The following is a 15883-nucleotide window of genomic DNA, read 5'->3' as shown; positions in this document are numbered from 1 at the left end:
AAGCTGACGAATTTGTGTGTATGAGAGGGGGGGGGGGGGGCGTTTCACCCATCAAGGAGCCCCTTTAGGAGCCCTCCGCACCCCTCACCCGTTACCAAGACTGGATACAAGCCGCACACTGCAAAGCACCGTGTGGCAAGCATGCGATGCTGCATGGCGTGCCTTGTAAGCAATATAACAAGTTCAGCATCTACTTTTCCTGGTACATACACATGTACACGCACAAACGCACGCATACTATATTGTATATGTACATATATATATATATATATATATATATATATATATATATATATATGCATATATATATTCGCTTCTCTGGACGGTATGTTCTCAATAAAGTACGCCGATGTGTAGCTTCAGTGATGAAAAAAATGAGCTATGCATGGGCAAATGCATATTTTCAGCTTTTGTACGCGTGTTTGATTGCTAAAATCACACCTTTCCCTTATTCGGTAAGTCATAGATCAGTTCGCCAGTTCGCTGCGTTGAATACGCTCTGTCGCCTGCGCAGATCACATCGCGATGTAATTCACAGGTGTGTGTGTCCATCATGAGTGTATCTACACAGAACACCTCTGCTTAAATCCACTCGCGAGTGGAGTTACGCAGAATGGCGCTTCTGTGTGTATCACGCCATGAGTGCATCTACACAGAACACCTTCTCTGCTTAAATCCACTCGCGAGTGGAATTACACAGAATGGCGCTTCTGTGTATATCACGTCATGAGTGGATCTACACAGAACACCTTCTTTGCTTAAATCCACTCACGAGTGGAATTACACGGAACAGCGCTTCTGTGTATATCACGTCACGCGTGCATTTACTCAGAACAGATCATCTGCTCAAATCCACGACGAAGTGTATATATACACAAAATCGCTCCCCTGAGCAAATCCACTCAGATCTGAGTTGATTTGCTGCTGAGGCCACGTTTGTGTAGATCTACTCACAACTGGATTTACACTTGCATTGGCCTATGTTGAAATCGACTCAGATCTGAGTTGATTTACGCAAAAGCGACATTCTGTGTAAATCCACTTAGTAGTGGATTTAGGCAGAGGAGCTCTTCTGAGTAGATGCACTCCTGAGTCGATTTACACGCGTCCAACATTGAAACAAGGATCTAGAACGGGATTGCTACTAAGCTCATTAGCGAAATCTCCGTTCGTAATCATGTTACTAGTATCTACCAGCCTTTGCATAGTATCAGCCAAAAACCATACTACGGGCTACAAAGTTTTAGTCTCATCGTGACGTCACGTCTGCGCAGCCTTATCGAGTAGCCTCGGATGCCACAAACGCCTAACGGAGCCTTTAAGCAAAAAGTCTCCAGGGACTGGGATACGAATGTACGCCGGCTGGCCCGCGGGGGGCCCTGCCGGTCGTAATTAGTAATCCGATAGCCAGTAAAACCGGTGATCAGTTCGAAGGTGGTGTTCCAGGGTGTTCTACTGCCATGAGTTTGGCCCATAGAAGGCAATAGAACACGTGAAGTACGAGAGGTTCGGCCAGTTAGGAGGTTTGTGATCGTGGCGGAGCCCGGGGTTAGTGCATGTGTGACATGTTGGTATTGTTCTGTAATTATCATGCAGTAGTTTCGGAAAACGTCATGGTATGCTAACACAGGGGTATAGAGATCGTAACGAACATCGTAGGCAAATATCCTTCACAATGTCGTCCGTGGGTTTTTACTTCGGTTACGACCGCCTCTGATATGAGGAATATGCGGTTTTGTTACTGTTTCTTGTTTGCTGTTTGCCATGACCTGAACATGATGATTATGCGGTAATGTAAACTCGCACGTAGGGCTGGTTTGCTCTATAAGGGAGAAGTTATTCCTTTGCCCCTGCTGGCCCCTGCCAATATTTGGGCTGGATCATGCTGCAGTTTGATGTTCCAAGAGGTGTAGTTTTGTTAATAAGTGTGGGAAGGAGATGAACATAGAAAGTTGTTGAGCTCAGGCAAATGTCATGAACCATGGTCAATCCCTGCATTTTACAAAACTTTCCCAAAGGTGGGCAGGGACTGGAGTCCCATTCAGATGAATAAGAAACTACACTCTTGGTCTCAAATTCAAAACATCTAGCATGGTACAAGGCTATGTAGGTATTACATTGCTCCAGCATCTATCCCTTAGGCAAGAAAGATTGCTCCTTGGCTGGTGGATATTTTTGTGAATTGCTATGTGCTAGAAGTTCCAAGTTATCTTATCAGGGCTTGCATGATATCTCAATCATTAATTTGTCATGATCTACCATGGGGTATGATGCAACAGATGCACAATATTTTAAGCATTCATATGTACTGGTCTTATTTGAGACTCAACAAAGTAACAAATAACAACTTAACAGCAACTGCACAAACCAGAAAATATTGTAATACCCAAAGCACTCAAATGAAAAGAATCATGGGTCAGCCCATTCAGCAAGGGGTGACCAAAACCTTAATTTTGCAGCACCAAAATATTTACTTGCCACAGATCCAAGTGGGCCATTGAAAGGGTCCTGAAACCTGCATTGTAACAGACAGCGCAACTTCTTTGCTGTCCATCATGACCAAAGTCTAGATCAGTCTCTTTTTCAAAAGAGGCATCACAAAACCTTAACAGCAGTGTCATCAACATTATTTAAGCAGGCACCCAATTTTTTTTTCTGGGGGGGGGGAGTGGCACCACAATACAGTTCAATAGGTCAAATTTTGGGGCACCACACTTCATTCATATTGGTGCATAGTTAGGTAATCAAAACCCAGGTGAAGGGCCCTTGAGCAGTCTAGAATACCCTGCAGTTCAACATACAGGGCCCTGGCTATAGTATGTAGAGCTAAATGGGAATAATCCACAGAAGGCCCCTGCCTGACATGAGTCCCCAGCATTTCAGTAGAAAAGACCCTGACAACAGCATAGGGCCCTCTGAGCAACTGTAAAATAATCAAAGACAACATGAAAGGGCCCTTGGCAATCTGATTTACCCAGCAAGTGGACATATGGGGGCACCAGGAACAGCAAAGGCTATTTGGAGAGGGGAATAAGCCTTAAAATCTCACACTCATTGCCTTCTCAATCAGTGAAGAATTCATTAGGTTTACTCAATGGTCTTTTACTTTCTCTTGGAACTGTTCTTGGGCATCTCTTGGGTGTCAGGAAGCCCAAAGACATCCAATTTTGTTGCTTTTTGTGTTGAAAAACTGTTCGGCCAGCTATGGGCATTCTCAAAGTCTATGGGCACCTTCAGGGCTCAGGGGAGCATGGCTCTGTGCCTCCCCCAGGATCCACCTTTGGGTAATTTAATTAAAAGAGAGGGAGAATAGAAGCAAACAGGCAATTAGTCAAAGAGATACTCATTGAAAGTGGTGCAAAGAGGGCTACTTTGTAATACAGAGAGGGCATGTTTAGCTCAATTTGGCTTACCCAACACCTTTCCAAAATAATAATTGTGGGACATTCTGGTCCAAACAGGTGAAAGGAAATAAAGCTGGTGCTGGGAATTAACCAGAGAAAATATAGGAAGTTGCTCCAGTGCCCAACAGTCACTATGATTTCCGACGATGTTTTGTCAACCAGGTTTCACATGCAAAATTGCATGCACCTGACAATTTTACTTGCCCCATGTAATTTACAGGATATAGAAAATGTTCCAAGTGAGGAGTTTCCAAGTTTCCAAAACTGCTGAACACACATTGAAGCCAGGTAAGATTTTGAAACCCAACAGCAAAGCCACACGAGGCCAACATATTCTGACTGAAGTGAAAATGGACAATCATATTGTCCAAAATCAGGTGCGTTCCCGTGCGCAGACCGCAGGTCCGTTCGTGTTGGGGATGTGTTTAAGAATGTGCTGACAGGCAGGGCCCTGGATAAGGAGTTGGCACTGGGAGGCGCAATCCAAAAAATTGGCATATATATATATATATAAATATACCTCATGTATACCCCTCATCAAGCAAACCTCTCCGTCGATTTCGCTGAATTTCTAAGATAGCACCGACCGGAAAATTAATGCAACAACCATGGATGGAGCTGCTCCAAAAATGTTGTTGGGACCCAGACCCCCCCCCCAAAGTATTACAGGAGATTCCGCCCTTAGAAAGATCGTCCAAATCAATGATGAAGTGAACCTACTTCGAAGCTATTCAGGTAATTTTATCCGCAACCCTGAGCTGAACTCAAACGGGACATGTTTGCTGCGTTTCAATTATCTCCACGATGTACATTTGTTCTATTTCTTCCGCAAGCACTGGAGAAACCATTGATAAGCTTTTGTCACGTAGCAATCGATCTGTATACAAAAATAGCCTGCACGATGCATCTCACTTAACTGATTTTCAGCAGTCGGGCTTCAAGCCTCGTGCAGGCTCTCGTAAACAGCAATGGTGAGCTCCAGGTGTGTTGGTGACACCAGCGTTAGTTCTCTGGAGGATGGACATCCACGGGTGTTTCGAGCTTCCGCTTTCCCACTGCTGTCCCAGGTTTTTCGCATCCACAGCAGCCCCAGGTTTTTTTGCATCCACAGCAGCAGCATGAGAGTTTCGATGCATCTGATCTACCACGGTCATCAGTTTCTCGTTGCTGTCCGCTCTGACGCCGCCGGTCATTGTAAGTCTGAACAAGTTCAATGCTGGTTCACTGTACATTATATAGGTTGCTACCGCCAGTGTTGCGTCGAAAAATCCTGAGTTCCGTGTAACTTCAGCCCTGGAAGAGACTTTTCAGCACCCACTAAGATTTTGGTGAGACTTGCGTCTTCCAGGGTCCCTCGCAACTGATCCTATCATGCCACTACCGGGGGAGGGGGGGGGGGGGGGGGGGGTAATGATAATGAGGAGTTGTTTTGGGGCCACTTATCCATTCCTAGCCCCAAGCCTTTCCGTGGTCGTGCTGAACGATGAACCTTCCTCTGGGGTCAGGGGCCAGTTCTTTCCAGCAGTAAAGACTAAAGGGATTCAACAAGCAAACAGCCTTGACGAGGTAATGAATGAAATCACGCATATTGGCACAACCTTTCCATAGCTGGCTGAATGTGGTTTTCATGGAAATGAAAACGGCCATACCAGGTGAAATTTGCTTTAAGTAATGAGTGGAACACGTGTCTTTGGTTACAGTTCGTAATAAAAAACTTCGCCTTCTCACCAAGGCTCACACAGTTCTCACTTTTCCCTTGGCACCTTTCCACGCCCATGGATATCTGATTATTTCGATATTTCGCAAATTGCATGCATAATTTCGGTTTGCTCCTATCTCTTGTTTCTGGCATCCCACGAAATCCACTAGTTAGTGAGTCACGCCATTCAGACGTACAGAATGCGGCAGGCCTTTCCTGCCTTTTTGCCCTGTCTTGTGACCCCGTGGACCCAAAAGTAGCAACTGCACGGTGCACATCGAACTGGGAATTAATGAGCATCAAATAGCTACCTTTTTCACAAAGAACCGTCGTATGCCCATCGCTGAACACAGCGACCTGGACGAGAACACCAATTGGCAACGGGTCCGCCACAGGCGACTGAATTAACGCTTATAGGGCCTTGATTCCACCAACGTCGGGTCTGCCGCCGTTGCCAAGCAACGAAACTGTATATGCTGCGTCGTGAAGTGCCTTAGTAAAAAAACCGCCGGCTGCCAGGAAGCTACCATATTAGGAAAAAACGTGGTGAAAAACTATAAAGAAGCATGATAGCGACGTCTTTCGTAATCGTGAGCTTCAGGATTTCCACCATTGCTGATTTCTCTACTCATGGCAGCGCATTACCGTTTTTGCTGATCTTTATATGATCTCCCACTGGGGGGGGGGGGGGCAAAATGTGTTTAATGGGGGGGGGGGGGGGCAATTTCGGTCACTGCGGGGCATTTGTCCCCCCCCCCCAGTTAACATGTTATCCGAGGCCCTGCCGACAGGAGCTCACTAAGTTGCGTCAAAGTTGCACTACCTAGGAATGCGTCAGAAATCGACCGGAGAGCAGCCGTTGTCACACTGTCCGAGGCCGATTTCGAATACAAGCTGCTGTGCCCCATCCCGGTACGGGTTGAACCACGAACGCTTCAAAGTTCTATGGCCATTTTCATTGCGATCAGTATCAAACCAAAATTCGTTTCGTTTTTCGTGGTATTTTAGTCAAATGCCAAATGGTAACTCACTTCGACTGGAACTATCGGCCTTGGGACTTCTCATAGCCGGACAATTTTGAAGCAATGCTAGTTGTTAGTTGGTATGTGAATACCGCATCAAGGATGTCCACATGTTGGGTACTCATGACATAGGGGCTTTCTGATACATTAATTAAGCCCAGTGGTCTTTTTGCTAAAGGTATTGGGGTTGATCACCTTGGGATTGAGCGTCATCCGGATAGCGTTTTCTGAGGATTGTCAGGTGTGTTGTCGCCTCGCCCTCCTCGCGCGTGGTGGGACCATCCTGGCGACAAAGGTGTTCTGCTAGCGATAAAGGTGTCCTATGGGTAAAATGGTGTCATGGCGATAAGGATGTCCTGGCGATGAGTTATCCAAGTGGTGATAATTATGTTTACTCATGATAGAGGTGTGTTTTTGGTAATAAGGTGTCCTATGGGTGGTAATGGTGTTGCACTGGTGATAAAGATGTCCTAGCAATGCGGCCATTGCCGCTTAGGAGATATGCCAAATATTTAATATGCCACAGGACCAAAAATCTGCCCGTGTTTTTCAATCACATTTACGTAACCAAAACCTGAAAACCAAGCGCCATGAGAAGAAACATTGCTAATCTTGCGTGTTTCCGTTTTTACTTTACGGAAATGTGTTTGACGTAAATCCGTAAATCCGTGGTGGTATTTGGTTGAAGCGATGGGGGTTTGACATGTCTACTTCTCCAAATATTCCATTCGTGTGCGTGTGCGTGTGCGCGTTGGCGTGGGTGTGCGTGCGCACGCGTGTGTGGGCGCGCGCTCGCGTGCGTGCGTGCGTGTGCCATAAGGTGTATATTTTTTGTTTGTAGTAACAGCTCTGATAAGAGCTGTTACTACAGCTCTGATAAGAGCTGTTACTATCTTTTTGTTTTGTGTATTTTTTTTGTAGTAACAGCTCGGATAAGATACGAAATGTAATATTTTGTTCTGAGTCACTTCGTGAAGCTTTCTTTTATATACCGGGAAGCCATGAGCTGTTGGTTCCTGCGTAGCTTGTTAGATGCTCTCTGCATTTCAGGTGGCGGCGTACCGACGAGGCAAGGAAAACCCAGGAAAACGAGATAAGACAAGGCAAGGCAAGGCAAGGCCTGGCCTGGCCTGGCGTGGCCTGGCCTGGCCTGGTAGTTCTGACATGAGTGTTGAGTAAGCCTCAAATGGCAAGTTGACTTGCATTGAAGGTGGCGATCAGTTGGAGGTAAACCTTACCATCACCCCAACCTATCAGCCAGAACCATTCGCAACAGATACACGACCGATCATGCTTCCTACGGAGCCGCGAGAAAATGTGTTCGGCGAGAATCTGGATATTGCTGCCCTCCGTGACATCGAGGAAGACCTTGAACCAGAAGACGTGGTTCGTATCCTGTTCTTAACAACAGATGATTGGCCAGCCGCTGTGCTACAAAAATGCGTCCTGAAAATGACCAGTGCAGATTGTGGCAAAGCAGCGGCTGACTCCTTCTCAAGCTGGGCAAAAAGGTTTTGAAAACGCGACGTGGAAATACTTGTTTCTGGAAGCTCTGGCGGTCATTGGCAGACTGGATGTGCTGGCCACCCTTGGTTTGGATCGGGAACAGATCAGTCGTCTGGAAAAGCCGGTCTTCTTGTCGTCACTCAAGGTATGAACATACAATGTCCTAGGTGACATATGTGGTAAACCATAAGCAAGATTATACCGTTAATCCATGGTGGCCGAATGCATGAGAACTCTGGCCCACTCGGGCTCGCGTTGCTACGTCTTGATTGTAATATGTGCAGAGGCATTACTATATTTTTTTCGGGTGTGGGGGTGAGTGGGGAAGCCCCCAATGAAGAACTGAGGCCCAATGGTTTTCTGAGTCCCTCGGCCCCATGATGAATGTGGACAAAAAGGAAAATCTGGGCCAAGAAATGCATAAGATTTCTATGAATTGCTGATAACTGAAGGTATCACTGTTAGTTCAATGTTCATTTCGTATCACATAGTATACTGGAGATGCCTTGTATATTTTATCATACAGGTCTTTCTTATGTTAAGTCTGGAAATTCTGGCCGGTCTTTTTCTAGGTGATAGCTTTGATCGGGACACGCCAATATATGGGCTGCATGTGCTTCGGCTTTTTTAAGGGCAAGGTAGCCGGTTTTCAGACATAAGGTTTTTATAAGGCAGGATAATTTCTTACCTTGAACATCACACTGTAAGAACGTTTGCAAACTTAAGGAGAATTCCAACCAAGTGTGTCACCTTCCTAAATGGGTTAGGGGGGAGGGGAGCTGAGCCGATAAGGTTTTGATCCTCGGATTTTGGCCACTGTTAATCGGGATGCCCGATGTTAGAATAAAAAAGCAAACACCTCGTTGAATCCCGATTTTGTTTCTACTGCAAAAAATCACTTCCATTTCGAGGCGGTGTGAAGCTGCATTTTAATGAAATGCCTGGAATAGGATGTAAAAGGAAGATCTCAGAAAGGAACAGATAAAAAAGAGCCTGTTTGATCACTCAAGGACTTGCTGAATGGGGTAGTTTCTGGTGTTCATTTTGAATGTATTGATAGCATAAACCGCATTATAATTTTCGATGGGCTTCATAAATGTCAGAATAGATAATTGACCTAAATTGACCTAGGTCAGCATTTTGTTTTAGGAACATACTGCCGAACGTAATCTTGTTTCGCTTATTCAAATGCAAAACTCAATGCAGTCTTGTAATGCTTTGATCATTATGACCTTCAAAAGGTCAAACATGGTCACTGACTTTAAATGAACATGTGACCCTTTGCTAAGAAGAGGTATCAAGGTTCCGGGGGCACTGGAGACCAACCTGGGGTTTGACTTTGTTTAACATTATTTGACCCGAAGGACATAACCAAGAGACCTCAAATTTTGACATAAGTAAGTTCATGTTCAGGCCAACACGCCCTGTGAATTTGGTGTGTCTAGCTCCCTTAGTTCCTGAGATCTCAGGGGGGTCAAATTGACACCCGCCCACCCGAGCGAAGGGCATCCAACCGGCCGCCCGGGCGCGTATTAAGGGGTCTCTAAGGAGCATGGGAAGGGGGGCTGAATTCAGCTTTGAATTCAGCACGTCCACGTCCCTGATTCCAGTCATTCAGACTCACATGGTGACACCCACAGGCGTAAGAACGTTCCAAGAACTGGGGTGCTAAGTTCAGGGCGTGTTTCAGGAACTTTTTTCTGGAAAGCAGACCCGATGGCCGGAGATGAGGAAGGGGGGGGGGGGGGGGGGAGTTGATAGAGGTGGGAAGTTGTCATCGCTCTGTACTCAAATGTCTTGTCTGCTATACTAGATATGCATCTAGAGCTGTTTCTCCCTGGTGCACAATCTTGCCTATTCGACTCATCTATGTCATTCGGCAAATAACGCTATCCAGATTCCCGAGATCCAGATCCATTTCAACATTGTCTTTCCTGGGAGGCGAAACTCCACGAGCGGGCAGGCATTCTGGGTCATTGAGGAGGCATCTGCCTCCACAGAGTAGATGCCAAAATACGGCCTGGACATATGCTGGTGGGAATTTTGAAAGTGAATCGATGGCTCACGGTACGACAGATTTTTCTTGCACCTTCATTTCGCTGGCTGATTTTCAAGAGATGAATTTTGTCGCAGCATTTTAAAAGGAAACAAATTCGGAGGCTTGAAACTGCCAAAAACAAATTGACAAAAGCCACAAAACTGGAGATTCGCATTTAGAAACCAAGCCACAGAATGCAGGCCCTTCTGTCATGTATTGCTTATCTGGGCCCTGCTCCCGTCCACCGTCGGCGACCACTGCCCCTGGCCCGGCTGTCTCGCGCACGACTGACTGCAAAGTGGTCGTATGGCTGCTTCGTTGCATATTTCTGAATCAGTTTTACTACTAGTTAGTGTATAAAACATATGTCGGACAACCGCAACGGTTTATTTTCCGAATTATCTTTCCTTGCACCAAACCACCCCCGAAAAATGCCTCCGGGAAAAAAAGCTTCGGGGGGTCACGATATAAGTGCTACCTCAAAAAATCCTACCGATGGGAAAGTTCCCATTCCGATAACGTGTCCAAACGACATTACTTCGGGTGCAAAAACTTGTACAGATTTTACTTTGACGTGAAATGGGTACCACTCCAACGACGTATACACGATATGAGTACAATACAACACAATGAATACTTCGAAAAACATACCTGTCTTTGCGAATACTGCATTAACTTTCACTCTCTACCTAGACGCCGGCGTTATTTCCGCTGCAAAAACTCACACACGACTTGAGTGCTACGGGACAAAACTTATGCTTAAAAAACAACATCTATTCGTCATTTCTTCTACAACAAAGACATACAGTCTTGACTTGCATGCGACATTATTTCCGTTGCAACGATTCAGATTTGACATACGTGCGACGCAAGAAAGCTTGAAATTAATGAAAAACTTGCATCTAAAAGATTATATCCGTCATTAAGTGTACTGTAAATACCTATATTGCCCTCGTTTATAAGTGATTTTACTTTTGCCACCAATGCTTAAATGCGACATTTGTGCTATACGACACAGACCATGTTCCCCAAGTAAAACCTGTCAGTACATTCCACCCAGAGGGTAAGTCTCACCAAAGCGCTAGAGCGAGCGAAAACATGAGGGCGCTTAGAAGGGCGAAATCAAACTAGAGGTGCCCACTTCATGGTGTCGGTGCATTATTGCTGCTGCAATTATTGCAGTCGGCAGACCCTCGGCGGTCCCAGTTCAATGCAGCATTCCTTCCACCAAGAGAAAGGCATAGCACAGTGTCATAGTATTGCAAAACAAATTTACGGCTAAGCAGGGAAAATAACAAGAACTGCCCCAAATTAAATCAAACACGTTTGCCCCGAATGTGAAACACATTTCTAACACAGGTGAGGAGTGACTGGGGCCCCCCGACTGAGTGTGAAACTGCATAATACTGGTATTCACTAAAACTCAATTTTACCTCAACTGCAATGAGTTACGTAATACTTTAGCACTACACGACGAAGCTATGTTCCAAAAAGCTGACGCGTCATTGGTATTTTGCTACCAAAGTTACAGCGCTTTCGCATACGCCGAAAGTTCTTGCGGTTTAAGTAGTGGCAAATTTGCATTTTGGAAGCAAGTTTTGTTGTTCAGCATTGATGCTACCCTTGTATCTCTGCAATATAAGCAATGTCATTTGCAAGTAATGGCCTGATGAGTGATTGCAGTAAAAGCAATAACGCGCATACATTTTTTAAGTTAAAATTTTGTGGAGTAATATTGATCTCGCGCATCAGTCTTTGCAGGAGAAGTAGCGCCTTGTGTATGTAATGACTGTAAATTTTGGCAGTAGAATGGTAAAAGTAATGAGGTTTGCCAGTCTCGAAGCGTGAGCTTTGTCGTGTAGCTCCCATGACGTGTAACTCCCAAGTCGTTTATGAGTTTTTGCAGAAGTGAAGTCGCGTATAAGAAATTACTGGATATGTTTTTGCAGTAGAAGTAAAAAAGTGTAAGCCTGAACGATAAGTTACGTGGCACAGCACTAACGTGTGTAAGCATTGGCCGTAAGAGCCATGTCAAGGCACTGTTAAAAATGTGGGTCAGAGCTTTTGCTGTTGTACTAACGTCCCAAAATCCTTATTCCGTGTCCGGGCATCCGGTGTCTCGAAAAGAAGAAATATTTTAGCACGACTACGCACGCACGAGCGGGTTCTTCAGAACAACCATCATGTGCTATTGACGTGGTTTGGTTTAGCCGAGTATTTTTGAGGAGAGCTTGTAGTCGGAGTTTGTTCAGTATCATCATTGTTTCATCATCAATATCATCAAGTGTCTAATCAGACCATGTCACTTTCAGGTTACCCTCAATACGATTTGCTGCCAGATCCAGCAGGAAGATGTCGGTCGTTTGTGTGATAGCATTTCCAACCATCATCCCGATGCCGTATCACCACCATTTCCTAAAGGCCGTACCATCAAGCAGCTACTGGAGCTCCATATACTGCACTGGATGCAAAAGCGGATAATTGACCTTACCGACTTGACCGTTCTGGCAGACGGACTTCTGAGTATCGGTCGAGATGACCTGAGAGCTGTGTTGGTCGGGGAGCCCTCAGCGCTAATGGCCACCGGCATTGTGAACCCCGATGTTGACCACAGGAAGGTGGTGGATATGACTGGGATTCCCGGCGCATCACAGGATGTGCCAACCTGGAAGATATATCCCAACTCCCGCGGATTTTGCATGGTTTTCAACCAGATGGACTTCATGTGCCAAAAGGAGAGCTGTGGCTTAAAGGAATGGATCGACCATGGTCGGCGCGAAGGCTCTGATTTGGACGCGGAGATGCTGTTGACGACATTCCAGAAATTGGGATGTGAGACGAAGGTCTTTCCCAACTGCAGAAAGTGTGATATTGAGGCAAGGCTGCGGTCAGTATCAGAAGATAATGACATGAAGTCTTTCGATTTTCTCGTGGTGTGCTTCCTCTCTCATGGAGACAGAGACTCTCGCGGACACTTCATTCTGAGCTCCGACTGTGACTCATTGTGGCTGAACGACCTGTTCCACTACTTTGGGGCCCACCGCTGCGCGGCTTTGGCCGGGAAGCTCAAGATCGTGATCACACAGGCTTGCCGCGGTCCCAACGCGCTGCGTCCAGTGGTGATTGCGGATGGGCCGGGAGGTGGTGGATGTGGTGGAGGTGAAGGTGGCTTACGACAGCAGCGGAACGTACGGTATACGACGGCGCTCGCCGACTTTCTTTTCCTTTCTGCCACCACACCCGGAAACAAGGCATTCCGTGTGCCGGACTGGGGCTCTTACTATGTCAGGGCGTTGTGTGAGGTGCTGGACGCGCGCGGCCACTTGGAGGAGATATCCTGCTGTATGAAGGACGTTCACAACCGCATCGCGGGATATCGCATCAACGTCAAGGACGCTGATGATGTCGTGCGCGAAGTACGCCATGCAGCCGGAGGTGACCGACACCACTACGGGACGTTTCAGGTTTAAAAGAGTGGCATGAGTGGCCTGAGCGGTGCGCTCCCGTAGTCGCACGCATGCATAGACTGCACGAGGATGTCTGGGGAACTTCTCTGCGTCTGAAATCAAAGAGTGGTGTCAATTCCGCCGGCGTGGCCACGTTTCCTGGTGATATGGTGAGGTGGTATTGTGTCAGCGCACTTGGGGGTGGCCATTGCCGCAAATGCCTTCATCATTTGCTGTTTGTTAGTGAGCTGTGACAGACGCGGCGGCATCCGCCATTTGCCGTTACTTTCATTGTTTCAGTGGAGTCACAGGGGTCAGATCGCTCAGATTTAATGGAGCTTTCACTTGACTTGCGGCCGACGAGATGTGGCTTACCGACGGGGGTCGAGTTCATGCTTAACTTTGTGATACTCGGTCTCATAGAGACCTTCCGCTGGCGGTCCTGAACCTGCATTTGCGCTATCGTGTCCGTGCCGGGACGGCTGCTTGCTAGCCTCGTATGAATAGAAGATCCATTTACCACAGTGCTCAATGTACTGAACGTGCCTTACGATCGTCGTCAATTGCTTCCCGCTGAAGCAACTTTATGAAGTGTTGAAAATACAGTGATTGGGCTGGATGTGTGTCGCCATCTCTGGCGTGGCTGGCACAGACATGCACCGGCGCCAGTTGTGTGGTCAGAGCGTGGGCAGCGCTGGATCCTGCGATTCTGGAATGGCGCAAAAACCTAGCGTGGTAGGGTTTTTGTATTTGGCGCTCGATATCATCTTTCCGTTTGCTCTGGCACGGACCACCTCCATGCTCTAGGATCAATAATTTCGCCACTTTTCAAAGGAAGCATGTGACGTTTGTGTAACGCTTTTACATCTGGCCGCTGAATTTTCCGCCATCGCTTCGAAACTCCGAGCCACCCCTCCCCGCCCCCACGTGGCTTAATGCTTGTACTTGTAACCGTTTTGAGACACCCATATCGTGATTAGCAATTTCCAGAAATCCCACACAATTTAGAGCTCTTTTCGGCTATGGTCTGCTCTCAAACGATCACAGTGCGGTGTGGGAAAGCTCAATTCTCAAGCTTCGGCTTGGCGTCATATTTCGGGCTCCGACCGTTTCGAAACGCTATACGGTGATCTAGCAATTCCCGAAGTGTTAAAAATTAATGAAAGTATCTTTTTAGGTATGGCCGGCTCTCCAACAATTGCATCGCAACATTGTGGGTCGTATTTTGAAACATGGTGATGCGGTCGTTTGTAACGAATCCCTACCCCAGGAGCGCAGCCAGAGCCTTGTTTTGCAAGAAAGAACTGACGAAGGGCCCCTATTGGTGAGAGGGAACCGCACGATTGTCTTCGTGTTATCTTTATTTTGAATGGAACGTAAGTCAAAGAAGCGACATTAAAAGGCATTTCTATTTGCTGAATTCAACAATCTGAAGGAGGCGGACTTAATGGCTGCGCGGAACAACCCGGTGGCGCCATTCATTTTACAATAGTTGAGTGGACTCTTTCCAGACCGAAAGAACTCAGAGGCTATGTCAAACTTTGTTGTGGGTTCTACAGAGCTATTAAGGATCCCGTGGTGGTTGAGTTGATCGAAATGTGGTTACGGATTGGCTTTCTGTCTGCGAATGTTCAGCATTCAGCCAGAATCGATTAGTGACAAAATTTTGCGACATTGGTTTGAACATGCGCGCCCGCAAGTCTGAAACAAAAACCACGACACCCGGCGTTGCAGTGTTCATAAACCGTAGCGTTTTCCCGTGGCAGCCTGTGGGGCGGCCAACGGGTGAACGAAAGTGATGACGTATCTGAAAGGAGTACCTTTGAACACTGCAGGACATCATTCGTACGTTTAAAATGCAGTCCTCGTGGATATTTCACCCGTGCGACTTTTTGATTGGCAACAGGAACGGATTAGTGTTCACAGCACCATTAAGTGGTGCTGGATTCTGGTGGTGGAACTTGAACAGTAGACGATCTTTATTTTCGTCTGGCTGTAACTGTTGATCCGTTCAGAAGGCAGTCCCAAAATGTTAAATGTTAAATATATCCCCCTCCCCCAGTTGCAGTAGTAGTTGAACAGTACAAATTGATTTTGAGGAACATTCGGAACATTATTTCACGACGGCACTCTCGTGCGCCGGGCGCGCCGCCTGGTGGCATATGAAGTGACCAACATCGTCCGGTTTTTCGGACAACCCCGGCGATAGCTGCTCTGGCCCCCAAGGTTACTAGAGCGCCGACTCAAAGCTTCATAATGTTGCTTTTTACGTTAACACTGCCAACGGGTTGACATTGATGGGTTGAGCTTCTCTTCATGGTTGACCGCAATTCGATCCACTTTGTTGGAAATTACTATGGCCTCTTACCTTTTTCCAGGCCAAGAACCAGTAGGTGGAACACTAAGGGGCATATCGTCCCCGGCTAAGGGTTGAAGGTCCATTCCACCCCAGTGTGGGGTGGCTACCGGCTGGTGTTCTGAGACACAGGGGCCCTCTGACCCCGGCGCGTTGCCCGAGATAGGTGCAGTAGCCCTCATTGACGCAGCAAGATCCCTTATCGTTGCAGGTGGTCCAATAATGAAACTTCATTTCGCCTTAAGTTTACAACCCCGCCCTGTCTTAAGATGAAACCCCCTCTGGTTTCTGAGCTACACTCCGACAAAGATTTATACTATTTTAGGAGGATTTACACTATTTTGTCAAACCAATGTCAATTCTGGTTACTGCTTTTTGTTTTTAGCAGAATGAGCAGTGAGGCAGTTGTGCA

The 15883-nt window shown here is 46.7% G+C and overlaps 1 protein-coding gene across 5 annotated transcripts; it reads left to right on the top strand.

Moving 5' to 3' along the window:
• Positions 1-1317: 1317 nt before the first annotated feature.
• Positions 1318-13734, top strand: LOC119100775 (caspase-7). Of its 5 annotated transcripts, none has more exons than XM_037223908.1 (4): positions 1318-1523; positions 3625-3692; positions 7176-7776; positions 11982-13734. In XM_037223908.1, the coding sequence occupies exon 4, from the start codon at positions 12135-12137 to the stop codon at positions 13137-13139; it is 1005 nt and encodes a 334-aa protein (XP_037079803.1). In that variant the 5' UTR covers positions 1318-1523; positions 3625-3692; positions 7176-7776; positions 11982-12134; the 3' UTR covers positions 13140-13734. The 5 variants fall into 5 exon arrangements, with proteins under 5 accessions (XP_037079803.1, XP_037079804.1, XP_037079805.1 ...); XM_037223909.1 differs by having other exon boundaries at positions 1318-1548; XM_037223911.1 differs by having other exon boundaries at positions 1335-1353.
• The last annotated feature ends 2149 nt before the right edge of the window (positions 13735-15883 follow it).

The sequence above is a fragment of the Pollicipes pollicipes genome, unplaced genomic scaffold, assembly GCF_011947565.3.
Source record: "Pollicipes pollicipes isolate AB1234 unplaced genomic scaffold, Ppol_2.1 Scaffold_4881;HRSCAF=5763_pilon_pilon_pilon, whole genome shotgun sequence".
Taxonomy (NCBI): Eukaryota; Metazoa; Arthropoda; class Thecostraca; order Pollicipedomorpha; family Pollicipedidae; genus Pollicipes; species Pollicipes pollicipes.
This window is presented reverse-complemented; position numbering and strand designations above follow the sequence as displayed.

Coding starts and splice junctions, on each gene's coding strand:
- LOC119100775 (XM_037223910.1), top strand. CDS start 12,135: ATGCAAAAGCGGATAATTGACCTTACCGACTTGACCGTTCTGGCAGAC.